Below are 27,126 nucleotides of genomic sequence, written 5' to 3' on the forward strand. Positions count from 1 at the left end.
AAAATGAGAGCATTTCTGTTCTTATCAGAGGTGTATTTAATATTATCGTAATGAAGGCTTTATTACTGCAAACCAAATAAATCACTGGCTTGTAGGATTGGAAATGGAGTGACAAGCTCAATATGTATGAACAGATCTTTTAACAGTATCATGAACAGACACGGAAGCTGGAAGTCAAGACATTTGGTATCAAAAGGCCAAACCTTGCTGCAGCCTCAGGAGGAAGAAGTTCATCTCGGCTATAGTAAAGCCTGTGAAGTGGCCCAGCATTTGTAATAATTTTTCCTATTTCTGTGAAGATTCAGCTCTCCTGCAGGTTTGGATATGTTTGGATATGCTTGCAGTTACCATTATTCTTAGGGTTCTGAAATGGTTGTAGATGATTCAGTAGTTCAAAGAATAAACAGAACAATCGCTTAAAAAAATCCCAAACCAAACAACAAACCAATCAATCAAAAGTCCATATATATTAAGTATATTAAAAATGTATTTTCCATAACATAAGGTTACTTTTTACATGTTCACTTATTGTCAGAAGTCTGATTAAGCTGCAAACTACTCAAAACTCTAGCATTTAATTCAAAGAGAATTGCAGTTATACTGATTATAAAGAAACCCTATCAGCACTCTACATAGAATGGTAAATAATCTAATTGAATACACAATGCGTGTTTCAAAATCCGTATTTTTCCCCTTTCTGTAAAAGAAGCAGTTTGAAAGGTATTCTTCAGTGTATATTGTTCTAATCACTAGAACAAAGCAAACCAACACTGTTGTTAGTAGTTAAAATAATGCTAGACCCCCTCTGCCCCATGACCTGGAATGGAGCGAGACTCCCCACTTCCCACTCCTCCAGCCCTGAGAGCTGAGCCACAATTTCAGTGTTTTAAAAATCAAAGTACAGAAACAGAGACTCTTGTCTAACACAACGCTCGCATATTTTACAGCAAACTGAACTGTATTTTCCAAAAGGATGTTAAAAATAGAAGCATATGATCTTTTCCCACCTAGAATTGTATCCTTACAATTAAAGACTATTAGCTGGCATCCCTTTTAACCGTCAAACTCAGACAGTGGCAGTTCTATAGCCACAAAGAGAAGCAGTAAATGAGAAGAACATGTTGCTACACTGCATTTGAGAAAGTTTGGCTCCAAGCTATGCACTGATTAATATCAGATCTCCTTCTTTACTTGCCTCTTGACAATCTTGTCACATCTGGCTGACAAATCCTTACAAGCTTATCCAAACCAAGGCAGCCCAGATCATGCTCCGGGAGTAGCTTGAAGGAAGCGGCAACACCAGCCATGCACTGATGTGCCATCATGAAACTAATGAAGCTGACTTCACTTGCAGACTGCAGGAACACGAAGAAACACAACATGCCCCAAGGTTTTGCAACATAACGCAGAGTTAGCTCACCAAGAGATAAGACAAACAATCAGCTCCCGAGGTTCAAGAAGCCAAGTAGTTACATGAATTACAAAAAATTGTATAGAAATTGCTTGAACAACAATCTCGACTAAATGAGCACAATAAAATCCAACTTCAGATCAGATGTGAAATTTGACTGTTAAATGCCTTTCAAACAATGGTTTGTTTTAAATTAAAACAAAACTAGTTTATTTTCCCTCTCCCATATACCCCAAAATATCAGAATGTTGCCTGGCTTACAGGTTATTCAAACTGAAAAACATTAAGAAAACAAAATTAAAAAAAAAGAAAAAAAAATAAGAAAAGAAAGAGGGGGGGGGAATAGTGTCACTTTTTATCCATAGGATTTTACAGAAGGATAAACCACAGCCTGTGTGTATGAGTAGTCCTCCCCTGGGTTAGTGATCTGCCCTCTCCTCATTTTTAAACCAAGAATTCCTTTCACAGAGCACTGGAAGTATTTGACCAATTAATAAACCAGAAAGTAAAATGCTGTATCTTAAACACATCTAAAAAAACCTCATTATGTATGACCTGACAATTAAACCATGTTTATTTTTCTATGTGATAAAAAAATCAAAATAAATTAAATAAGAAGTTAAATGCATCAGAAAACAAGACATTTAATGAGCACAATATATTTAAAAACCCAGGACCTCCCCCCATACTGAAACCCCCCCACACACACATTCCCCCCTGCCCTGAAATACAAACAGACTGATCCTAAGAAAAGAATTACTGGCCTTATTTTCTGGATGCTAAATAGTCAACAATAAATAGTATATAAAGGGCATACATTAGACTCCACTTTAGTGGTAATTTCTAAAGAACTTCATAGTGAAATTACATTGTTGTCTCCTCTCCAGTGCATTTATACGTCACGATAATGATAATGTATCTGCTTAAAGCACTTGACTCAGAACACATCTGAGTCACAAATCACAGATTTTATTGCTATTAATGTATATTGAGGACTTGTACAATTAAACATTGTCAAGTATTTATGATTTAGATGCTACTACTTCAATTGGAAAACAATTACACAAGTGATGGCTCTGCTTATTATAATCAGCCTGCAATTCTGCATTACTTGCTGTAGAACAGAAAAGTCATACAGTTGTTTACAGTTCACGGCAGAAAGAAAACCTGGATTTTTTACAGAAACTAGTTTTCTACTTTCCTAGTATCTTTTTATAATTAAGAAATGGAGACTACAGCTCCCTACAGCTCTCATCTCCATTGTTCATTACCCAAAACAACACCATTGCAAGATTTTTTATATCTCCACAGTGCATAGCCACAAGTAAAAGTTGCACAGTAAAAACACACATTCATATAGAACTGCAAAGAACTTTCCTTACCTCAGACATTCTTACTGTGCTTATGTTTCCAGAGCTATAAAACAGTTTCCCATTCCCTCAGTGAGTTGTACAAAGAAGTACTGGAAACATTCCTGCCTGTACAAGTACTAAGGCAGAACCATCACACGCCTCTTTACTCTTGTCTGACTCTGAGCACCTCAAGGTCTGATGTATGCTCAGGCTGTGCACAGGGGAGTGAAATAAGATCCTCCCCCTTGGTGTTCTCCAGACCTACAGTACGAAGTTGTGTCTGCCTCTCACCTCTGCAGCCAGCTCTCACCTCGCTGCCCCGGAGTGCTGTGCTCCAGCGCGCGCCTCCAGTCGCAGGGCAGTCCCCTCACAGCTGGCTTGAAGAGGGCATGACACTCATCTTTCACAGAGATCTGATCAAAAGGAGTCACGGAGGCTTGAGGCGCTCCTAATGCAGTGCGAGGAGATTCTACCTCTGCTCTGGCAGCCTAAGTAACGCATTAAATCAATGCAGCTGACCTAAGGCCTATTACAGGGTTGTTTTTTTTTCTTCTCCGAGTGTACAACTATCTGCAAATAAGCTGTGAGGTACTTACAAGTAAAATTACTTATTTTTAGCGTCGGAGTGTTGTTTTTCAAATTGCAGCTGCTGCAGTTTTTTTTTTTTCTTTTTAAACATTTGCAGGTCTCAAAGGTTCACTGAGTGGGGTGTGCATTTTTTAAAGTTAAAACATTTCCCCTTATCAACTTACTTCTGAGTTAAGGCTGAATTTTATTTCTTTTTATGAAGTTGAAGCTTCCTATTAACAGAAGTACAGGTCATAAAGACAGGAGAAGAATTACTTTCTAGTAATTGGGCCAAAATCTGGTTTCAGTTATTCAGGTGTTGGGTTGCATTCATGAGTTAGAGCAGGATTTTTGTCATAGTCCTTTCTCACCTATTTAAAAAACCAAAACAACACCCCAGGACAAAACACTTCTCCCCGCTCTCTACTTTTAACTCCTGTAGATCATTTCTTTGCACTCTCCTAACTCAGGAATACACTGTACTGTACCAGAGACAAACATGAGCAAGTTGCACTGAACTCAGAGGGAATCCTTGTAAGAACATACCAGGACAACGTTTGACCAGATGAATACCGTAATCCCATAGGAAAGGCAGCAGGAAATAAGATGGCTGTAGGGAGAAGACAGCTAACATATTATTATTGTTGGTTTATTAGTCGTCTTCTGCTAATCCTATTTACTATTTGCTAGATAAATGCACAACCCTTAAGGAGCACCTAATTTACATATAGCCATGTGCTGGAGTACAGTTAATATTAGGTCCATGGCAGTAATTGGAACCAGGCCAGGATAAAGCCAATGTGACACCAGAATCTGGTTCTATCAGGAACTGTATGCTTGCCTAAATCCCTAGGTTTCTCCACCCTGTACCTTATTTCTTCTGCTAAGCTATTGACCAAGATGGAAGTACAGAGAAGAGGATTTAGTTTCATAGAATGGTCTGCCAGATACCTCTGGCAAAAAACCACTGAGGTGTGAGAAGAGTCAACCACCAGTGGTGACTTGATCCTTACCCAACAGAGCACTGCATGGAGGCTCCAGTACCACCTCTGGTCCCTGCAAGGTGCCTCAAGCACTTCCCTCTTGGGAACCCAAGACAGTTACACAGAGATTATCACTGGCCTTGTAAACTGAGGGGAAAACTGTCTGAGAAGTCACGGCCAACATCATCTTATCTGAGGTAAATCTTAACAGTAGTGTTTTAAAAGCATCTGTTCTGTGATGAGGACAAAATCTAGCTGCTCTCTCAAGATGATAACTCAAAGCCAAAGGCACACCTTGTTACTAAAATCATATTTCCTTCTTAATGAAATAAGCAGCGATGTAAGTAAAAAGGGCTCAACCTGATTGAGAATTCTGCAACAAAGGTGGGAAGAGTGTCTTAAGATTACATAAACTGCCAGAAGCTCTGAATTGACTTCAAAATGATAAGTGACTAAAACTTAGATGTGTGGAGAGCTGCTCTCCCCTCTAGCCAGTTCCCAGGAAAAACCTATTTACTAGCTAGCTGCCATTTGCCTGGAAGATGATAATTCTTATTAAATAGGCTAACTATCCATAGCAAACAATTTAAGACCAATTTACTTTTTTGTTAATTAATTATCTACTAAGAGTCTTTTATTTCAAGCATTGTTTTCATTATTCAAGCTTTTTCAATGAATATTTAATGGGAACATATTCATGCCTTGTTCTTTTTAAACTGTTCACTATTTCTGATTAGCAATTTTTCAGTGTTTTACTATCTGTGCACCTTTTAGCAAAACCCAAAGATCTCTACCATAATGTGATGTGCAAGGCACAGTTTGTACCTACAGGTCATTTTCTAAAGAAATACTGGCATATTAACAGTGTTTTCAGTAACTGCAGGTTCAAGCCTGCTTGTACAGGGCACTTACCAAGATGTCTCTCGAAGAATGACCAAAATGGAAACCAGAGGTGACTTGTATAACTCTTTTTCAAGCACCAAAACCTAATGGCAAACCAGTGTCTTGTGGAAAGAAACAGAGCAGCACAAATGGAGAGAGATGTAAAACACAACAATGTTCATAGTTTTGAGAAGAGCTCCAACACATGGAACTGACTATAAACAAAAAGCTGCTGCTCTTACCTGATTTTATTATCTAGGATATTTCAAAAATGGGAATTAATTATAGTGAATCACTGCAATGGAAACGGAGGGATATAGCACAAAGTGCAATACAATCCACAGAAAAAGACCTCTCCTGACTTTTACAATTAATTTGTGACCTGAATTTTGGTGTTTGATTCCAAAAAAAAGCATTCTAAAAAGAATATCAAGAAACTAATCAAGCGTTGACTAAAATGTTGGGAATAGGTTTGGTCTTTGCTCTTTGTTCTCCAGGCAAATGGGTATGTAAATCCTAAATTTCCCAACCACACTCTACTGCTTCACACTGTTTCTACCAGAGCCAGCTGCACAACGGCATTAACCTCTGTGTCCTGCCTGCTTGGCCTGCATTCCAAACACAGAATACACTATGTCCCCTCTTACTTAAATCAGTGCTGGCAAAGATCTTAGCACTAAATTAATGCTCTGCTCGCTTATTGCCTTGGAGAGATGTGTGGATTAAAGGTTTCACTTCTCAGAAGACACGTGAAGCAATGGTCAGCCCTGTGATCAGACTGTTGGGCACTGGGTCACCTCTCAGGGAGAAAAGCCAACTGGAGTAGGAATTGCTGTCCAGGACTGAAGGCACACAAGATTTCAGGGAGGTAGGAGGGGAAGGAGGAAATAGACCTTGACAATGAGGAGAACTGATGCCCTGTCAGCAAGGCAGAGAGACAGTTGTGGGTTTCAAACAACTTGCAAGTTTGAAGTTTTTTAAAATTCAACAAATCTGCGCACATGAAGACGAAAATAGATTTAAACTTAGTGTGCTGCAGTATAGGTTTTGAGCACTAGCCGAACTACAAATAGGCCTGCTAAAAGCATGAAGTACTTGAGGTGGTTTCCTAAGATCTGTGGAAGAATAGGTAATGCACTCCAGTTCTCATCTAAGCAACGGAGAACCTCAAATCTCTTGTTCAGTATTTCCAGGTAGGCCGATTTTGTAAGGTGGCCAAGCAGATAACACTGAGGTATAAAGTGTCCAAAACTGTTTTCCACTAACAGTTTAACCAGAGTTCAAGTATTTATCCCTATTTTGCTGTTTACATCCCATTTAGTGCAACTGGACAAATCAAACCCCACAAAAATAAGTTCATTGAATACTGTCTGCATTTGCACTTCTGCTTCAGCACTAATTTTCATCTAACTGTTCAATGCATTACTTTTCTTCTGTAGCTCATAATAGTAGAGAAGTGAGGACTGACCATTACAAAATACTAATATTTAAAGTAGTGTGTATGGCAAACCCAGAGACACATCACCAACACCAGCACCACTGACCCATCCCTGTGAAACTCTGCCTCTCCACTGAGAGTCACTGGGATGGAGAAACTCTGCCATTAACAATTATGAAAAGACCTGCCCAAACTGTAAGTTTCTTTTTAACATTTATTAAAGGTTGCTTTATGCCACAAAGTATTTGTCTCTGAAAAATTTGATTCTATAACACTTTGCCATCTAATAAAGTTTGGGTTTTTTAGGTTACATCCTTTTTCAAGACTTTTTCTTAGCATGAATGGTACCACATTTTACAACATGGTGTAATTGTGCATCGCACAGCAAAAGCTTTTCAGTGTACTGGTGTTAAGGACATTACTTTAAAATGTGAAACAGAATAAACCAAGATACTTGATTCGACTTCTCTGAGCTAATCAGTACAATTGTTCACGTCATATCCTATTAATCTCTTTGCTACTGGAGGTAGTCCCGCTGACGATTCTCCTACCAAAGCCTTCCCCTGCTTCTGATGATTTCTATAATTGTGTATTTGGATTCTCCATTCTTTGTGCAAATCTTTTTGAAGATATCTTAGGATCACTAGAAGGAAACGCTGCTCCCCTTAACTTGTTGACATCATTCATGTACTTCAGGTATTACTCTATTCCACTCATTTGCTTTCTAGTGTTTCAGTTTCCTCCCTTCAGTGCTGTTCTGCACTGAGCAAAAGAAACACAACTTTTAGCATATACTTGATGACAAACAAATACAGCATTTTCTCCCTCCTAATGAAAGCAGGAGAGTTAATCCATTGCTCCCATAAGCCACACTGGTGAGTTCACCAGTTTTGTGGTAACTGGGCCTTTTTGTTAAATGCTTACAGTTTCATTCCAGGGTTTGACGGCATTTACAAAAAATTTCTAATTAAGTTTATAAGATCCTTTTGGAGAATTTTACAATTCAGAGCCTTAACACGTCTAAAATCTGTATCTCCTCTGCCAGCAGTGTTGCTTCTGTACTTTCTCCACTCTCCCCCAGCTTTTCAATAAACACCATCTGCCCCAATGGAGAGCCTGGAGCATTCAGGTAAAATCTTGGCCATTTGGGAACTCACTGGTTGCTCCTATTGTTTGTTCTGTCTTTTTACCCATTTATAATGTTAAACTTAATACATTACACCTTTCACCCTTTTGCTTAGTAGCTTTCTATACTTACATTTCAACATGTACAACCAAAGATTACAAGAAAAGAAATTATAAAGAGCTTACATAGTGATATTATCATCTTTAAAATGTTTTGTAAAGTAAAATTTAAAATTCAAGAACAGGGCTTCACAATCCAAATCTGTATTTGTAACTAATGCTTGCAAAGAGGCCAAAGAAGTACCAAAATTGAAGTTGTGTAACTCCTGAAAACATATTTAAAAATACAGAAGTAGAAATATTTTATATATAGATATATAGATATATGCAGTGAATATTAAGATGGGAATAGTTGCTACAAAAGTAAGAATCCCAACACAGTGCTACCCAAAAAAAAAGCATATTTAAAGTGACTTGCCTGAATCAAGTTTTAGACATGCACTAAAGGACTCCCTTTGCTCCCTCCTCGTCACCCTGGGCTATGAGATAGAAAACTGTCTTAATTACTGGTTCTGTTCTCTGCCTTCCTAAATATTTTAACTGCAGTGAAGCATGCAGCTTCTGTCTAAATGGATGGGAAAGAACAGCATCATTTTTTATATATGAGTGTCATATGTCTGAGATACTCTTTAGAGCAATATCTCTGGCTGGCTGGGTGAGATGGGAATGCTGCAGTGAGGACAACACCCACAAGGGTTCTTGGCAGCTCTGCCCATCTTTCTTTGCATGGTCAGTCTAGTTTAGGGTGGGCTTATACAAAAGTGCTAGCAAAGAATAAGAACCTGTAAACCTTTGGGATAGATGAGAAAGACACTATCAAGTGAAATGCGATTTTCAAGTATTATCTAATAACAATAATGGGAGTCGAAGTCTTCCACTGTCAGGGATTAAGGTAAGAGCTGTACTGGCTACACATTTCCCTTCCTGCACAATTCTACTGACTGCCCTCTAATCTTGCAAGTCCTGTGAGGAGTTTAAAACATTTAATTGGTAACTCTATTATTAAGGAATCTACTTTGTCAGACTGCAGCTCCTAACAACCTTAAGTCTCTTAGAGCAAATCAGTTTTGATACTGATGTTTCTCAGAGGTGCAGCATTTAATCCTCAAATTACAACACAAGTTTTAACAAGCAGATTCTGCCTGTCACCAAGATTTAGTAATTAACAGAAAAATTCAACCCCCTTCCTAACACTAATGGTTTATCAAAAGAGTACCAGTAATTTCAGTTAAGATATACTGATGAAGCAGGCAGAAATACAATGGGGAGACAGACATGTTTATGCTATCTGATTGAAAGGGCTGAGACAGAATTCCAGAGACCTGGTGTTGTCATAAGAGGAACCACGACTGTGCCCTCGGGCCAAAGGGTGTGACATCAGGCCAGAGGTGTGTCAAACTCAGAATAAAATGCCTGCCATAAAACTGGTAGCCACTCATATTCACATGGGTAAAGCAAAGGAGAGTTGGCAATGTGACACGTGAAACAGAAAATGCTCTTGGTTTTTTTTTTTTTCCCCAAAGATGACCGAGTCCTACCAATACAGGAGACCTTTCACCTACTCTGTGGAGCTTTGTATTTATTTTCACAGCCTCCAGCATTTTCCTTCCTTTTCATTGTGGGTTTGGGGTTTTTTTCTGCACTTTTTTTTTCTGTCCTTCTTGTTCTTTAATACCTGGTGGTGGTTTTTCAACCGTTTAAGCTATAGCATATAATAACTGATGAGTAACATTGCAGTAATACCAGTGGTGGCAATTTTGCTTTGTTTCATGGGAGTGTTAGAGTATTAGAGAGATGACTAGGACATGTCTCAGTGGCAGACTGATAAAATGAAAGATGAATTTTCCCTGCCTACAACTGTTGCCAAGTTTTAATCATAAACATCAAACAGGTTACAGGACACCTTTTCCCAGGCAATAAAATAAACGGCAAACATTCTGTATTTTTAAATGAATTTTTTGATGAAGAATTATTGTAAAAAAATTATTAGAGTGTATCTGCTGAAGATTCTTTTCCAAGCTCATAAGCTACAAATTTCTGACCACATGGTTGAGTCTAACAACCATACTTCAAGTGCTGTTACTCCTAGACAATCGATGCTTGTTAGAGACATATTTACCAGCTCTCCCACCCTGCTGAAACTTTATGCTTTAACCAGAACTTTTATTCTCAGTTATCTTTTCTCACCAACATCCTCTTCTAATTGACTGGGAAGAAATTTCAGTTCCTATTTTACAGTGACATTCCAAGAAAACTTCCTTGAAAGGCTCACCCATCCTCCACTTAGTAGGTTGCTTTAAAACCACCTCTTTTACTAACTTACTCTGGACATGTGCCTGTTCTTTCTATGTCTAAAACACGTGTTGAACTCGAAGTTTACCCAGGAGTGAAAGCAGAAGGCATAGCAATGTCCTGGAGTAGCATCTGACTACCCCCTCCGACCGGAATAGCACATCGATAGCAGGATGGTTTGCAGGGAGCTGGTTTTAATGGACAGCTCCCAGGTGACACCAGGCAGTGCTGCTGCGGCAGCCGCAATATCATACACCCTTGATTGAACTTTGATTAATTTTCCAGACTTTCAGAGCCTGTGGCAAAAGGATCCACAGCGGTAGCCGCAGCCATTAACTCCATCTTTTGTGATTTCTCCTTCTTCATTATGTTTGGGCCTTGATTGAACTTTGTTCCAAGTTAGTAGCTTTTGGCTATGGACAAGGGAGATAAGACTTTAGAAATGGAGTGAAGAAGAATAATATGTGAGAAACTTGCAGTGAAAGCTGCCTGGGTAGTTGGCTGTAGTTTTGGATATACCTTGATGATGTGAGCGGTGCTAACAAAATTCTGGCTAACACCAGTCTAAACAACACAAAGCATCACTTTATACAGTCATAGTCTAAATGTCTTCCAGCATTTGTGCATAGTAGATGCTATTTTATTATGCTGAAACAATTCAAAGTTGATGCATTCAGATAATTAATAAAATTACCATTTGTGGACAAAGCCAGGACTTCACAGAAGCACTTGTTAAAATAAATTAATAGCCTTAGTGGCCTCCAAAGATTATTTACAGAGTTTGCTGTTAAATGGTGCAAACAACTATCCCACTATTGGCATGCTCAAAAGGACAACTTTACACTGCAGAGTCAGCCTTGTGTCTGTTACACTATCATATCCAAAAAAGCAGCTTATCAGCAGCTAGGACAGATCCTACAGTTCTTGGAAAAAAAATACAACTGACAATACTTTACTGAAAATATTACACTGAATTTTTCCAAAAGATCCTTTAGTGTTTTCATTACATTTCTCTCTCCCTCATTTTTGGTCATAGGATGTCTAAATACATGTCTGGTTTTCCTACTCCTTTTACAGTTAACGTTTGAATCTACCACTCTGATACATTCCCAGAATCACTTACATCTACTTTTATTGTCTACTGTTGGTATTTGCCAATGGTAGTATATAGAAATTGTATGCAGAGGTGGCTATAGTGATCTGTAGAAATTTTTGCCTGAACCTAGAAAAGCCCTTTCAAAGCCCCTTTCAAAGCTTGAAAACTGAAATTTACTGATGGGGAAAAAAATATTGAACTATTAAGGGTGATTCAAAATCCACTATGAATCAAAGATATACATGATGTTTCCATAACATCTGACACAATGGGGCTTTGTCCCTACAAGAGGCCTCTGGGCATTCCTGTGATATAAGCAATAATAGATTTGTCTCTGTGAAGCTTTGAGTTATTGTGGCACCTCCAATAGAGGCAACGTCTGAAATAATTTAAAACCTGGAAATAAGAGAAACCTTTTAAAAATAAAATACATACATACATATGCATCTACATACACACACATATATAAATAAATATAACTTTGCCTTGCTTTAACCTTTTTATTCATTGCCAAGAAAAGCTGGCTGAGGAATCGGCATCTGCCGTGAGCCCTCATTTATTTTCCGACTCTGCCTTGCCCCATTGCCCAGGCAGCCTCTGCACTTCCCCTCCTCTCATCCCCTCGCTGCTTTGCCTTCCTCTGAACCCAGGATACAGAGCAGCCTTCCAGCACAGAGCTCTTCTCTGCTTACAGGCTTTCCAGCCCCTTTCCTCCTCCTGCCAATCCCTGTCTCACTCAGCTTTCTGACAGGAGACTGCTTACACAGAAAAAGCAGAATTCCTCCTCTACCTGGTATTTTTTAGGCAACATTAACAACAGACATTTATACTGGAAATTATCAGCTTAAATGCCTTCAGACTGGAGCTAAACCCTTGTCAGTTCAACCTGTATCTCTCTGGGTGATCTGGACACTAGACTTGGTTAGAGTGGCTGGGATGCTTATCTAGACAGCCAGCAACTTTGGGAAGTAAATAACTTGCGGGAATGTTTGAATGTTGCAAGAGGTAGAAGCAATTCAAGAAACACAAAGTTGCTGTGAATTAAATATTGTGTTGCCTACTGAGTTCTTAAAGTTTTAGCATGGATGCATCTTGAAGTGCACTTGAACCAGCACAAGCCTAGTTCAGGGTGAAGCCAGAGCTGCCCTGTTAATAACTTTGAAGCCCTGGACTGGTTGCCAGGGGTTTCCCTCCGTTAATACCGTGGTTTAAAATAATAGGGAAGTATGCATAGCATGAAAAGTGGAAAAGAAGAAAAGTGCTTCAAGACCAACCACTTTTTAGTGGACGTTTGGGAACTCCTTGGAGGAGTGCCAGGGCTAGAACAAGGTGTGAAATCATACAATTATAAGAAGGGTGGCAGGTGTAAAACAGAGGTCTCTTATGGAGCAGTGGTCTGGGGCATAATATCTGCAGGAAGCTGACTGCCAGACTGACACAGAAGTGATTGAAGAAGGAGGCCTGGCAGGATTACCACAAGGAAGTAATGAGCCTTCAGGTATACTAAACACACACACACGGCTTGTGTGACTTTTCACAAACCTCCTTTTCTCTTTTATGTTGTCCTAATGTTAAAGTAAGCCATGCAGTGGTGGTAAGAAGGAGCCTGAGGCTCCTAGAGAGAAGAGCTGAATGGTCAGTGCCCTGTGGGATGTAGAGGTGGCGATACTGCAGCAGACCCTGCCGGAGCAGCATGGGGTTAATGGCAGCTCAGGATTACTTTTGATGCCTTTTTCACTGGCTAGGACAGGTGTCCCCCCCTGCTGCGGGTCTCTACAAGCTGAAAGACTGTATCCTGCCTTTGCATAGCCAATGTGACTTGTGTCCCTTGCTTGAAGGGAAGCAGGACCAAGCCCTGTAGCAGTAACTGTGAGACACTTTTATTAGTCCAGCCACATGCTTTGCTCCAAAGCCCCTGGCTTGTCATAAATTTTTCTGTGTTAAACTCTTCACCTGGGATGGCTCTACCATAAGCTCCTTGTCCAACAGATTATTAAGAGAATATTCTTTTTGAACTCTCTCTTCTGCAAACAGGAGATGCGGCTGGCAACCAGCCTCTGTGACTTTTGAGTAAAGGAGCACTAAAACTCTAGACTGATAAGACAAAAACCTGAATAGGGAAGAAATGCTAAATTCAACATGAATATTTAGTGCTATTTTCTTTTGAATCACTCATGCTAAAATGAGGCCATGATATTGTCAACATAATCTTTGTTAAAAAACTGTTGCAATTTTAAATAGAAATTAAACACCTAGTGTGATCTTTAATTATCTTTACTATAAAGAAAGACTACTAAAAAATGCCATTTTGTACTCTGAATATATTCAAATCCTCATCAGTATGAATCAGTTTAGTTCCAAGAAATGCAATTTATACCAGATTTGTAATAAATTCCATATACTTCTGAGCCCATTCTTTTCAAGTAACCTCAATGCATTTTATTATAAAAACACCAATAAAACATCAGAACCCTCACTGTAAGCCTCATCTCCCTTTGACGAACTGGTAAATTTGTGTTTTAAACAAAATTATATAATAAACCTGTGACAGAGACAGCCTGTCATTTAGTCAGTTCTGTGACTTTATCCTCCTCCCAGGAATAGCACTTTCTCCTGATCTCCATTTTAGCAACTGAGTAGCAAATGCTGTTTATAAAACCAGTAGAGTACAGGCACAATCCCAGCCTTTACAAACTCTTTCTCCATAGACTTCAAAAAAGATGTCTTTGTGCTGAACCATTGTATTATATTGGCCAGGAAAGAGAAACAGCAGAGCCTTTGCAATACATCTATTAAAAAAAAAAAAGGCTTCTTTAGAAAGCTCTAAACCCTCATTTCTAGCCATAGAAATTGTGCATGCTGTTTATCAAGATGCTTTCTCCATACTCCAAACTACATTACATAGATGACATTCATTGTGCAGCATCTGCCTCACAGAACGTGGAACGTGTGTTTACAGGGAAGGAGGGGTGCAAGCTACTTTCATACACAGGTTTTATGATGTAAATAAGTTGCTGGAAAGCCAGTTTGTGACAATACCAGTATTTGGAGCTTCTTTAGTCTAATTAGGAACTGCCCTACACAGCCCAGCCATTAGCAGTGGAACACGCTGCTTGTTTTATGTACCAATTAAAGTGTTGCATCGCACTTTCTCCAGTCATAATTACAAAAACTGGCACAATGAGCACAAGTAAACAACAGTTGTGCCCAGGAGTAGAGCACATACCTCAGGTATTGTCTCTCTAGTAAATAAATGCAGTCTGAAATATCGAGCGTTTACCAAAGACCTGCAGTTTGCAAATCTCAGGTGACTCCAGGACTGGAAATCACCAACTGGCCAAGACTTTCCACATCAAGCTCTGAACACTCAGCTAACTTTGAAATGTGGCTGACAAATAAGTGTAAAAAGTAACAGTAATCTTGGGAAAAAACAGACATCCACAGAAAAGAGCATTCGCTCTCCCCTCTGAAGCGAAACAGTTCTTTACCAGGAAGCACAAGTATCCCTCAATCACACAGGCAGGGAGTGCAGAGGGGACACCAGGCCCAGCATCCCGCTGTGCTGCCTTAGGCAACAACACACCCAATTACCAAAGCCAGGACCTGGCACCAAGCAGTCAGAGCTGCCTAGCAGGAGGGACATTTGCACTGATCTCCTTTTAACTTCTCTACAAATATTTCAGATTTTTGTAAAAAAAATTACAATAATTAAATTTTTAAAAACAATGAACTTGATTTTCACTTAACATTGACAGTAAAAATATTGGCAAGTTATTTTCCAATTACAAAGTGGAAAAACACTACTTGAGCACCTCTTGGATCAAACTGCTTAGTCCATGTCAAAAATATTTTATTTCAGATTCAGATGGTTTCTTTAAATTTAAGCATGAAAAGATTGTTAAATACTTAAGTGACTTGCGTGTCACTTTTAAATTTTCACTTTACAGATGAAATTGCACAAAGGATGCCACTGAACCTACAGTTAAAAACCAAACGAAAAAATCACAAACATATGAGAGAAAGGTTTTCTCTACTTCTTGCAAAAAATTATCTGGCTCCTCAGATAACAAAATCACAGGCCCTATGACAGCACAAGCAGATATTTAAACTATGTCTTATTTTTGCTATTGAGGAAAGGCATCAAATAGACATTTGGGGGGCCTACAGACGGCAATTAGCTGGGCACACTTTCCTACCCTGTCCCATCTACCACCCAAATCTAGCTCTGGAGAGACCAACTTTAAAAAACATGCTCTTTTTTCACAGCTCACTTAAATGCTTCTTTCCTTGATTCTGCTGAATATGATTTCATTTATCAGGGAAGAAAAGAAAAAAGAACGGAAAAAAAGATGGCAGTTCAGGCACAGTGTACACCTTCCCGAGTGAGAACTAAACTGAAGCCATATGGGAACTGAACTGAGACCAGTCATCATTACTGAGGTTAAAGCAAGACAGTAATCCACCCCATTTTAAAATTATCTGCACTATGTTTTGCAAAATTCATTCTGCTGTGCAATGATCTCATGTAGAAGAGTGATGGGCCACAGGTTCTCTGTGAAATAAGGATGGTTTATATTAGAAAAAGATATTCTTCATATCTTTTTGTACAGCAACACCACTACACTATTGGAACAAATGTCATGTGTTTCTTTGTTCACTTACAGAGCCATACAAGCAATTTTAGGCACTTCTTTAAATTACACCTGGATTACCAGTGATCTATTAAGAGCAGGTGAGAACAACAGGAGAATGAACTTGAAAGTGAAACAAAGCAGATTTTGGTGAACCATTAAATACCTTTATGCTTATGCTCACTCATTTTACTATCATCAAAATACTTTCATCACTTTCACCAGTAATATGGTGAGGACACCAGGTTTTTAATGTCTGGAGACAATAATTGACACTGACTACAAAAGTACACTGGAAAAGGGGCACAAAGCACTGAAGAAAAGGAATTACACTTGTGATGTATTTGACTTGCAGGTTTGCTTGATTTATTTACTAGGGTTTGTTGGGGTTTTTTTGGAAGTTCACTTGCCTCTCAGCCACAGTTCTTCTTGGTTTTATCTATGTGCTAAAACACACATACACACACACTCCCATTTTAAAATGAATGGATGTGCTCCAAAGCACACCCCTGGGCAGCTGTTTGTACCCCAGAAAAGCCTGCATTCCTCTGACCTCCCTACTGTGTCTGTAAAGCTGCTGGAAGGGATGGGCACCTATTTTGATCTGCAGTGCCACATTAACAGGCACAGGATGTGCAGCCATTGATCCATTTCTTGGTGCCTGACAAAGACAGGGGACTTTATGAAACCATCTGACTGTGACTCATTTCAGATTAGCCAGAAGAGGTTGGGGTTTTTGGCTGGAGGAGTATTTGGAGGACTGAGCAGGAGCAGTGCCTGCTATGCACATGCACTGACTGTTCTTGGTTTGCAGGTTTATATACAGCAGCGCTCGTCCAGAGCTGCCTGTTCATGGCTGGGGAAGAGACCCCGCCGATTCACCTTGCCTTGGTCACCTCTGTGCAAGATTAATGCAGTGCATTCCTCTGAGCTGGGCTGAAAGTAGAGCAGGTGCAGAAAAGCATCTGTTTTCCCCCTGAGCAGAGAGAACCGATGTGAGCAGGCAACACCTGCGCACCGGCCGTTCCCTGGGTCTGGGGGCTTCCTGGAGCCATTCGCTGCTGCAAAAGTTTCTTCCAAGGCCTGTGCAGTTCTAGACTCAATCATAAGTGATATCCTCGCACTGAAAGTACTGTCACAGCTATTAAGGTCTGCCAGGAAGCTCTTGTTCTAAGACTGAGGTAAGATCTCCTGGGACTGGCAGGCTTTCAACTAATAGTCTCAGCCTTTGAAATTCATTCCCTTTGGCAGCTTCCCAAAGCCAGATGCTAATGACCTTAGGCATGATGCAAGACCATTTTATTGGTGTAGTTTTATTTTTTTTAATTTCTGAAGTAGCAATGCAGCCAGACATTTCTTATCTTTTGAGCAAGTGTCCATTTGAGCATTGCAAGTAACCACGTAACTTTCGCAGAAACAAAATCAACCCTACATGTAAAAAGGTCACTCAGTCAGTAGCATTCAACAACAAAGGTTTTGAAATGGCTCTTTACATTAAAAAAGTACGACTTTTTAATGAAGGTTTAAGCTCAAATACCTTTGGACTTATATATATTTATTAGACAATTTTCCAGGGAATTTGGCCTAATGGACTAAATGCTGACTTTAGACCATATTCCCAACCTTCTTCCAGGGTAGGTGATACCATCTCTCTCTCCCTGCCTGTGCAGCAGGATCTGCCTTATTGCAAAAGTGAGAAAGAACCCTGGGCTGCTCTGCTCAGGGCTGTTTCAGGGCCAGCCTTGTGCTGCTGTGCCATTAGTTACCTGCTTGTAAAGTTTTGAAGACCATACATTTGAATGAATGAAACTTGAATAAACTTTTTTTAGGACAACAGTTTTCTGACTTTTCTGATAATTAGTAAGGATCAGCAGAGTATATTCCTAAAGTTTATTCTGTCCAGGCTTCCTCTATCTTCAGGGCAGAGGGAGAGGCTCCTTCTGTGGGTGTTTCAAAGCAGAAGCCTAATGCAGATATTCTGCCAGCTCTGCACAGTACTCCACAGAATGTTGATACATGGGGCCTAGGAAGATTAGCTTCAGTAAGCATCATCTTTCCTCCCTCCCTTCTCTCTTGCCTCCAGACATGTTAAGGAAAACATTACTAAATCAAGGTAATTTCATAAAACTACAGATTTCTTAAATTCCCTTTAAAAGCTACTTAAAATTAGCTCCTAGTATGTTATCAATGATAAAAGCAAGAACAGTGACTGTGCTCTTGCAGAAAGTACAGTAAGTTATAACAGGACACTAATATTGTGTGGTAAATAAATTTTAGTTTGAGCCTTTTAAATATCTTGACTGCTTTATTGAACAGGCATTTTATAACAAGTCCACAAATGCCAGGAACCTTCTCAAAAATGAGCTCTTGCTCCATATTTCAATCAACTATCATAAATATAACAAAAGCAGCTGTGACTCACTTTCACAAGAAAATAGGCACAATAAACAGGTTTTTTATCCTGTTGCAGGGAACTTCAACTTCTGAACAGACAGACCCCCAAGCTAATACAGAACAGACAATGAAGGACTTATGTGTAAAATTGCTCTGCAATTCTAATCAGAAACAAAGTAATGACATTTTGATGTTCTCCAGCTTTAAACTTAAAGGCAATTGTTATTTTTGAGGTACATTGTTTAGCTTTATCATCTCAGCATTAGGTCATCAGTGCACAGACCATCAGTGGCATAGCTACGAGGATGCTGCAGCACTAAAAGGTGAGCACAGAAGGAAGGAGTGCTGCACACCACTCCTACAGTCAGGAAATCACTTTCAAGACCAAAGGGAGGAAGCAAAGTATATTTACAAAGCTTCATCTCTAGAGGTTTGTAACTGTTGACAAAATCTGTATTTTTTTGAATGGGCAAATAATTCATCCAGTGACCTCTCTCTACAGTTCAGTGGGCTGCATCTGTTTATTTCCTCCTGGAACCTACACAGGTACCAGCACTGAGCTCCAGTCAAAGGTTTGGAAAACAGCTCCCACATTAGCTGTTATCTGGAAATGAGGTAAGATCATGAGTTCTGCAACTGGAGCCTCACGCTGCATTCCAGTGGCAGGCTCCTGATCTCTGTGCATTAAAGAAATGGAACCTCAGCGGAGCACTGGGGTTATACTGGACTTCCTGTACTTGGCTATGAGAACTACCCGGCACAGTTTGCCACACTAATGGTATTTAAGCTCTTTGCAAAGGTTGGTCCCCAAAGACACGACCAGGGACTTGTCCTATCCTGCTTTTATACAGGCTGGAGGAGCTGATGGAGCAGAGGCAGGCAAGCACTTGCTGTTAAATATTCTCTCCCTGACAGGCGCTGCTGCAGCACTCTGTAGGATTCTGATCAGCCACACTGCTTTTACAGATCAATTGTGGATACTTTCAGAGTATTTCTAATGATCTATTATTAATTGCCAAGAATTACATTCCAGTCTTAAATTCAGAGGGGAGAGAAACTGTGCAACTTTCAGCTGTCAAGGACAGTAATTCAGTACTTAAATCATAAGTGTCAAAAGCTGTAAGTGGACTGATTTATACTAATTTGAACAACCTTGTTCATCAAGATGAAATAATGAAAGAAAAGCAGGGAAAGGGCATTTGAGTAAACTGGTATCACTAAACCAGCATACAAGTGATTAACTCAATGAAATAAAGATGTGCTGGTGTTAGTATTTTAGTGAGAAGTGAATACTACAAGATCACCACAAAGTGTAAAAACCCTGCATTTAGAAAAGGTCAAACAAACGGAAAAATTCAGATTTACAAGCCAGATCCTTAGTACACCTCAGAGCAGTATAAGATGACTGAGATTGGTCAAACCATGACATTTCCTGACTTGAGGTTTTGTCCTATGTTTGTGCAAAAGAAAATGACAATGTTAAGTAGTAAATGTAAAGTAAAAACCTGACAGATCTGCAAAGTCTGCTGCTTGACTTTTTGGTTTGGGTATGTATTCCATGGCTGCATAAAGAGGGGGGGAAAGAAACAAAGAAAAAAAAAGAAAAAAGAGGACTGGAAACTCCACCTGGATGCTATCAGTCTTGCCCAAGTAAACAGTACTGACATTAGTGCTAGCCTGCTGAGTGGTACAGGTTAGGAAGGGTCACAAAGGCAAAATGGTGACCAAACGTGCCTTGAGGTAGAGATGCTCTGGAATCTGTCACAAAAGGAGAGAGCTGAAAGCTCATTTTATCTAGAAGTCATTTCATTTTAGAGTTCAAAACAATTAAAGACATTGAAAGAGTTGTACAAACATGGATTACAGCAAGACAGAAACAATCTCCTTTTTCATATAAACATGCCCTCGACTACATGCACATGGTGTGATGTGCATTGTTCCTGAGATAACAGTGCAGCACACCATAACATGACAAGGGAATGTATAAGAGGGATAGCAAAAAAACCATAAAAAAAATGGTCACAGGAAGTTTCCCTGATAGTACTGACCAAATACTCATAGCCATAATGCAACTAAACATTTTTGTCTAAAGCAAAAAAAAGCAAGCAAATGTCAAAGAATTTAACTGTCATGTCCCAATAGCTAAATGAAGTTTTTTGCTGAAGTCCCTTGAGATAAACTTTCTTTTGAAGGTCAACTTGTTAAGCTGCACCCAAATTTGCAGATCAGAGAAATATCTACCAGTACACAATAATCAGTGGGCTGTAATAACTATTTCATGAGGATTTTTTCCACAAGGCTTTAAATTCACTTGAAAACCTTAGCAAAGGAAACAGCCTACAATAATTACTCACTTGAATTTTCCAGCTTGTTTTCTTTTTCTTCTGTCTACAAAAGCAACCCTGGAACCATACCTGGAAGCCCCAACTCCCGAAAAATAAATTTTCCATACAATTTTTGTAAGAAAAGCTACACAGACAAAGGATTTTTTTCCAATATCACTTTCAATTCCCTCCCAATGTTTTAGCCCATACCAAGCAAACAAAATAAAGCATTAGTGATACTTGCATGTGGCATTATGCAACAAGACTCGGTGTTCACACATTTTGACAACTCCCCAAATCTACAGCCAGGATGGGAGGCTATGTCCAAATCAGAAATGAAATGGTTAATGCATCTTAAACACTGATCCTTTTCCAGGCGTGTTCAAAAAACACAGGGGGAAAAAAAAACCACCAAAACACCCCTCGCACAGTAAAGTGAAGTTCTGAACTAATTCTACCTCTCCTACAGCATGCCAGGAAGTGTCTTACATGGCATTGGCGAGATACCAAACCTGTGACTCTGGGGGGATGACTGAAGGAATCCTCACAATTCTACAGCTTGGAAATAAGTTCTGTGCCAGAAGGAAAAGCTCTGTAACACATGCCAGCCGGTACCCTTTGCCTTCCTTTATGAAAAGGGAGAGTTGAGAGAGAAGCTGCTTCCTCATATATAGACCAAGACACGGTGGGCCAAAACCAGCTTGTGGTAAGAGCAGCAGGAGCAGCAGAAACAGCAGCTCAGCTGGTGCTTTCCTCTCCCAGTTGCATCTCTGCAGAATAGGGCATTTCCATAAGTCTCAGTATCAATCTCAGTTATCTCAGATTTTTATCAGGAAGCTTATCATAATAAGTGGGAGTGTCATTTGGACCATTAATTGAAGAAGAATAGCACCTAATTGCATTGTAAATGGAAAGGGTTATGCTGAAGCCACTATATTGCAATGAACTCAGCTCTCAGCTATTGTATGATTTTTCCTTTAAAATATAATTTAAGCAAAACCCAAAACTATGCCCAAAATTTAAAATCAACTATTTTATTTAACATTAAAATAAGTAAATAAAAGCTCAACTGAAATCGGTATTATATCATACTCAGAAAATCCAAATGAGAAGCAATTACTGCTTCAGGATTACCTAAAGGATAGTTCAGTAATTCTTTGAGAAACACTTCCTTTAAGTAGCTGAGAAAAATTCAAATGCAAATAAGACTCATATCCAGACAGGTAAAGAAGTGTCTACCCTTCATTCCCAGTGCCCCAGTAAGCTGTCCTAACTTTCCTTTATCCTGCTAGGAGTTAAAGCAGAAATGGCCAGGAGCCAGTGTGAGTTAGCCCCAAGGAAATTCCTGCAGAGTAGCAGGAGGCACACTGGGGACGTGGCTTGAGCATTTCTGCATTCCAGCTCTTTCCAGTGGCTGTAATGACCCAGCAGGGCCATCTGCAGCCACATTTCAGTTTGGGCAAAACCCAACCCAGGCTGCTCTAACCTGGGGTACAGACCAAAGCACCCCCTCTGGCTGAGGAAACACACACTCAGTGATATAAAGCTCCTGTCCATGCATATGAACTCTGTACTGATACAGTGATTTATTTGGGCCATTCATTAAACTGTTGTAGAACTTGTCCCATATAAGTTAAAATTACTGTTCAAATCTCAAGAGACAAAGAACATGATAGGAAATCACCAGCATAATAAAAATCAATAATTTATATAAGACCTTCCAACAGTATTGTAACACTTTGTTCCATAATAAGGCAGTAAAAGTTATTAAACAAGCAATGTTTATTTATATTATGTAATATAAGCATAGTTTGTATCATATCTGGGGTCTATTTTCCTCTGAGTGCAAATATTTAACTCCCATTAATGTTAACAAGAGGTTACCTAGCATGTACTTTGGCAAGAGAATAAAAACTGAATTTTAACATTAATCTTAAGCAAGCTTTCAACTTGAAAGAATCTCGAGAGTACCTCGTATTAACACTATCTTAATTGCTCTGAAATCTGGATTTTGCGTGAAGCATATACACAGATAAAAGTAACTTGTGTTAACTTTAAATTGCACATTTTAGGATAATGGGAAATAACTGTGTGTCACCTTTCTATAAACTGCATAGCTTGCTCTGTGAAGGCACTGTTAGCAGAGACAGTGATAAAATCTTTGAAGAATTCTCTCCATTTCTAAGAACATTTTTCCCCAGCCTTGCTTCACAGCAGAAGATTAACTCATACTAGTTTTCACAATAAGAATGTGGAGGAAATTCCTATTGCATTTGAAAACAAAACAGCTTTTCTGGCATTCTCTATTTACAGCTTGGGGAATCTCCTTCCTTCACAGTTGCACTCTCACTGAGGACAGTGAGGCACCATAGATATGTAGTGCAAGGAGAATCTGGCCCTTTCCATTTTGTGAAAGTGCTTTGATCATGACTCTCTCAAGACATCATTTTAAACTCGAATGCAATTGACCGCTATTGCACCATATGTTCCTTATGTGTGAGCTCGGTCTTGTTCATTAATTTTTATGCCACTACTGTTGGAATTCAGCCAGTGTAATGTGGAGGCAATTAGCAATGTCAGAGTGTTCATGCCAGCATATAATGAGAGAGAGAGAAAGAGAGAAACAGGGAGCTTATACTTCCTGCTACAGGCAAGGGTCCTCTTCAGAGGCTTTTCTTTTTTTTTTTTTTTTTTTAAATGTTATTTGAAAACTGAAAAATCTAATAAAAACAGACAGGTGACAAGAAATAAGAGTCTTGTTATAGAAGTCAAATTTACTCATAAAAACTCTCCCATAAGCTTTTTAATATGTTCACCTATTTTCAGAGGATGAAACCGAAGACACCCTGTGGCCTGATGACCTCATCTTCTAATCTTACAAACACTGTGGTCTGCTAGAGCTCTCTATCAAAATGCTTAGTTTTAGCCTACAGAAAAAGATGCATGCATACACTAGAACAGAAGTGTACATCAAATAATGTGTTCCAATGACATGGCATTTACTGACCAAATCTATGGCTTCTTGTTTTCTTTATACAAACCCTACTACTGCAAATCTTGCCATCTGAGACTTAGGCTGTTTGTGTTCTTCAAATTTTCAACAGAAAAGAAGTATCATATATGACTCAAGTTCCAAGGAATACTGGAGACCTCACTAAAGACCTCCCTGTTCCTTCCAGTGAGGAAACGGGCCAGGTTCACAGTATAACTTTTGCCCTATCTCCGAATGCAAATGCACCTAACACAAGTGCTCCAAAGATTCTGCAGTATTAGAAATCTTCTGCCCATAAATCCAAAAGTAGGACTAGAGTCCCCTCTCTCACAGAATCTTCCAACTGAACTCCATATTATTCTCTCATTAGAGGGAAAATAAAAAGCACCATATGTATAGAAGCCCCTTCATAGTTCAAGACTTGATAAATTTTGTTGTTCTGGTGTTAACATCTACATGCATGTTTACGAAGTAGATAACTCAGAATAACCTGACTAATCAGAAGAATGGCTCAAGTTGCAAAATCTAAATCCATATTCTCCAATGGTTCCTTCTACTTCACATTGTGATTCAGACCCAGGTTTGGCTTTCACAGTCCATTAAGGAGACAGACAACTTTGAAGTTCGCTGGGGACACAATTTTCAGTTCTACAGTTAAATGGCTTAATTATCTATTTGCCTGTGAAGTCGTTAGGCAACTCTGCACTAGTAATATGATTATTAAGAGATACCCCTCACTGCAATTATTTAAATAACAGTCACAGTAGCATGATGCTGCTTATGGTAAGGGTCTTGTGGCTCAGTGGGGGCCTTTCACTTTTGAAAGCTTGGCAAGTATATAAAGGTAGTTTGACTAGTCCACCTTAATTCCTACTGGATATTTACCCTCATCACAAAATTCAGAGCATCTGGCCAGCTTCATAGTGTACAATCATTTTTAAAGAATCCCACTCAGAGGTTTGCAAAGGCATTGCTGCCCTGAATTAACACATGTAAAGAGGCTGCTCCAAAGCCCACTGAGATCCAAGTCATGGCTTATTGGGCTCAGAAGACATTTATGCAGTTTGGCAGCACGGCCTGCCCAGGATCCAGCTACTGTCATTTGTTCAAACTTCATGAGCAATAGAACTCAGTCAAAGTATTTAATAAGTTTCTAAAGCAGCTCACAGAAATGTCAAAAACTTTCTAAATTGGAAGAGTTTTAGTGAAACTTAGTCAAAACTGAATGTTTCAGTAGCATGGCATTAGACAGTTTCATTGAAAAGCTGGAATTAATCATTTGGCTTGAATTAAATAATTTTTTTCCAATTAATTTGAACTTTTATATTATATTTAATACTGAGAAATAATTGTGGAAGAAAGCTGGGAACTTCCAGAAAGGACAGTTTTCTGTAGTTTAGCAGCTTCCCCATACCTGTTTGTGTCTTCAGTTGATGCAGTAAGAGACCTGCATGGCTCTTTAAAGCAAGAGCAAGCTCTGCCTTTGTATCAAACACAATCTGATCTAGTCATTACTGAACATCTACTTTTTCTACTAGTAAGGGGACAAATCATGTGCTGTCATTAAGTCCAAAGAAGTCAATTAAATTATCAGAGAAATACCGTTTAACTTATAGGAGTGAGTAAAACAGTGGTATTTGCTCACTTTCATGTTATTTGCAGTAATAATACAGGGGACTTTCCCTTTAATTGCATGTTAAGAATAGAAAAGAAAGGGGAAAGCTTAGAGAGCAGTCATGAGGTGATTGGATTAAGAAACAAACTCCAGCACTACTAAGTAGTAGGGTAATTCTTCAGTCAAATGTTATTAGAACAATTAATACAGTCCCTGCACTGCAAACTAATCCAGAGATTTCAGTTTCCTCGTTAAGATTTTTTAAAAAGTTGGTATGTTTGCATGTTGCATGCAAGACCAATTTAGTAAAAAAAATCTTTTATAGCTTTACAGAAATCGCACATTAATAGCTAGATTTTACTCCTAGATCATATAAGCAAATGGTGTCTCCAGACTTTTCCATCAGAGTTTCACTGTCCTCCAAGTTTTCTGATCACCCAAGGGGAGTGACAGCGGGCTCCGCTCGCTGAGGCTGTGCAGTTGTCTGCCCCCTGGCTCTGCTCCTCTGGCACTCACTGCCAAGGCCCTCCTCCCCACAATGTTCCTAATGTGTTCAGACACCCAGGATGCAGGGAGAGGCTGTGCATTCAGCATGAGGCATGACAGAAATGCCAGCTACAGTCACAAACTTGCCCTGACCAATTCTGTTTCCGATACAAATTGTGCGTCAAATTGGCAGGAAGCAGCTTCGTAGGGAATGGCAACAAGGGCAGCGGAATTTTATTTCTGAAGCAAATCCCTACTGTATTTCCTCCTGTCTTTGTCTAGAGCTCCAAGGCCAAAGTACTCACACAGTATGAAAGACAAACTCCAGTTTTTCTGCCTCAAAATCTAAGGAATGTGCTACGTGCTGCAAAACTGCAAGTGAGCAGAAACAGTGCAGGAGTCTTTGCTCCTCTGAAGACCCAGACACCAATAATGTTTCGTTGCTAAAAAGACACCTCCTAACATGTAATATGTAACCCTCCCAAATGACAAAACATGCATAAAATGTGAGCCTGTCACCTACTTGGGACAGCACAAGTCTCCCCAAGCTTATACTTAACTGAAGATTCCCTTCTAGCTGAAGATTTGAAAGCGGGGGTTCCTTTCTCCTGTCTGAGACCCTCAACTACCACACACAGCAGATACCCTGCATCTGTTCAGACAGGCTGGCTGAACTCTGATAACTTCTTCCCACTGCAAAATTTTGTGGATCAGGCTCCCAGCAGCACTGGTACGTTCCCAGAGCTACTGCCTAGGAATCACTGCTATGGAGACTACTACACCTTCCAAATCTATACTCTGGCCACATTTTCAAGCTTCCCCTCCTCAAAGCAAAGACCAGAAGGATGCTCAATTCAAAATATGAGTTGAAATTTGGAGGTAATCAATAAATTTCAAAGATGTCCAAGGTACAAACTGATCTAGTTAGGTCTTAATGTGATCCACAGAAGGTGCTGGCAGAAGAAAAGAAATCCTGGCTCTAGAGGACATCCTTTTGCCCACAGATTTCAGAGGAAGGAACTGTGGTATTTATCTTCTATCCTAGTTCTGAAATTCATCTGCCATGCACTTTTGAGCACATCACCTAAAATTTCCATACTTTCTTCTCATATTCAAGATAAACAATGTTATCTATCAATTGGCCCACCCATAAGGTTGAATTTATTTTTTGTGAAGAAGTTGAGATCCTTCGGCGTAAGGTGCTGTACAGGTGAGAACTATTACTAATCTATTCTTGTAATAACTCCATGACATCCCAAGGAATCCAACAGTAAAGCTTTCCCACTAAACACAAAAACAGCTTTACAAGAAGTAAAAATTAAAATAACAAAATAAAATACTGAACATTCGGGAGAATTAAATAAGAGACCAGCTTGTAGTTTTCATGTGCAGTCATCTGAGTCAGCTCTCCAAGGAGTGCCAAGGGCTAAATTCATCCCTGAGCTATGCTGGCTTCTGCCAATGTAAACCAGGACACG

At 39.4% G+C, this 27,126-nt stretch overlaps 1 protein-coding gene across 3 annotated transcripts in view; it reads right to left on the minus strand.

The window, feature by feature from the left end:
* BNC1 (basonuclin 1) overlaps positions 1-27,126 on the minus strand; it is a 74,959-nt gene that overhangs the window by 18,060 nt on the left and 29,773 nt on the right. The window contains exon 1 of one of the 3 annotated variants that reach the window (XM_051796595.1): positions 2,794-2,939. The exons of the other annotated variants lie outside the window; for them this stretch is intronic. Within the exon in view, the coding sequence (XP_051652555.1) occupies positions 2,794-2,802 (9 nt within the window). The 5' untranslated portion in view covers positions 2,803-2,939. Of the gene's footprint in view, positions 1-2,793; positions 2,940-27,126 lie in introns of those variants that run through there. 3 annotated transcript variants of the gene reach the window in all.

The sequence above is a fragment of the Manacus candei genome, unplaced genomic scaffold (genome assembly GCF_025592945.1).
Source record: "Manacus candei isolate 608988 ecotype Guabito, Panama unplaced genomic scaffold, ASM2559294v1 h1tg000046l, whole genome shotgun sequence".
In the NCBI taxonomy this organism is placed as follows: domain Eukaryota; kingdom Metazoa; phylum Chordata; class Aves; order Passeriformes; family Pipridae; genus Manacus; species Manacus candei.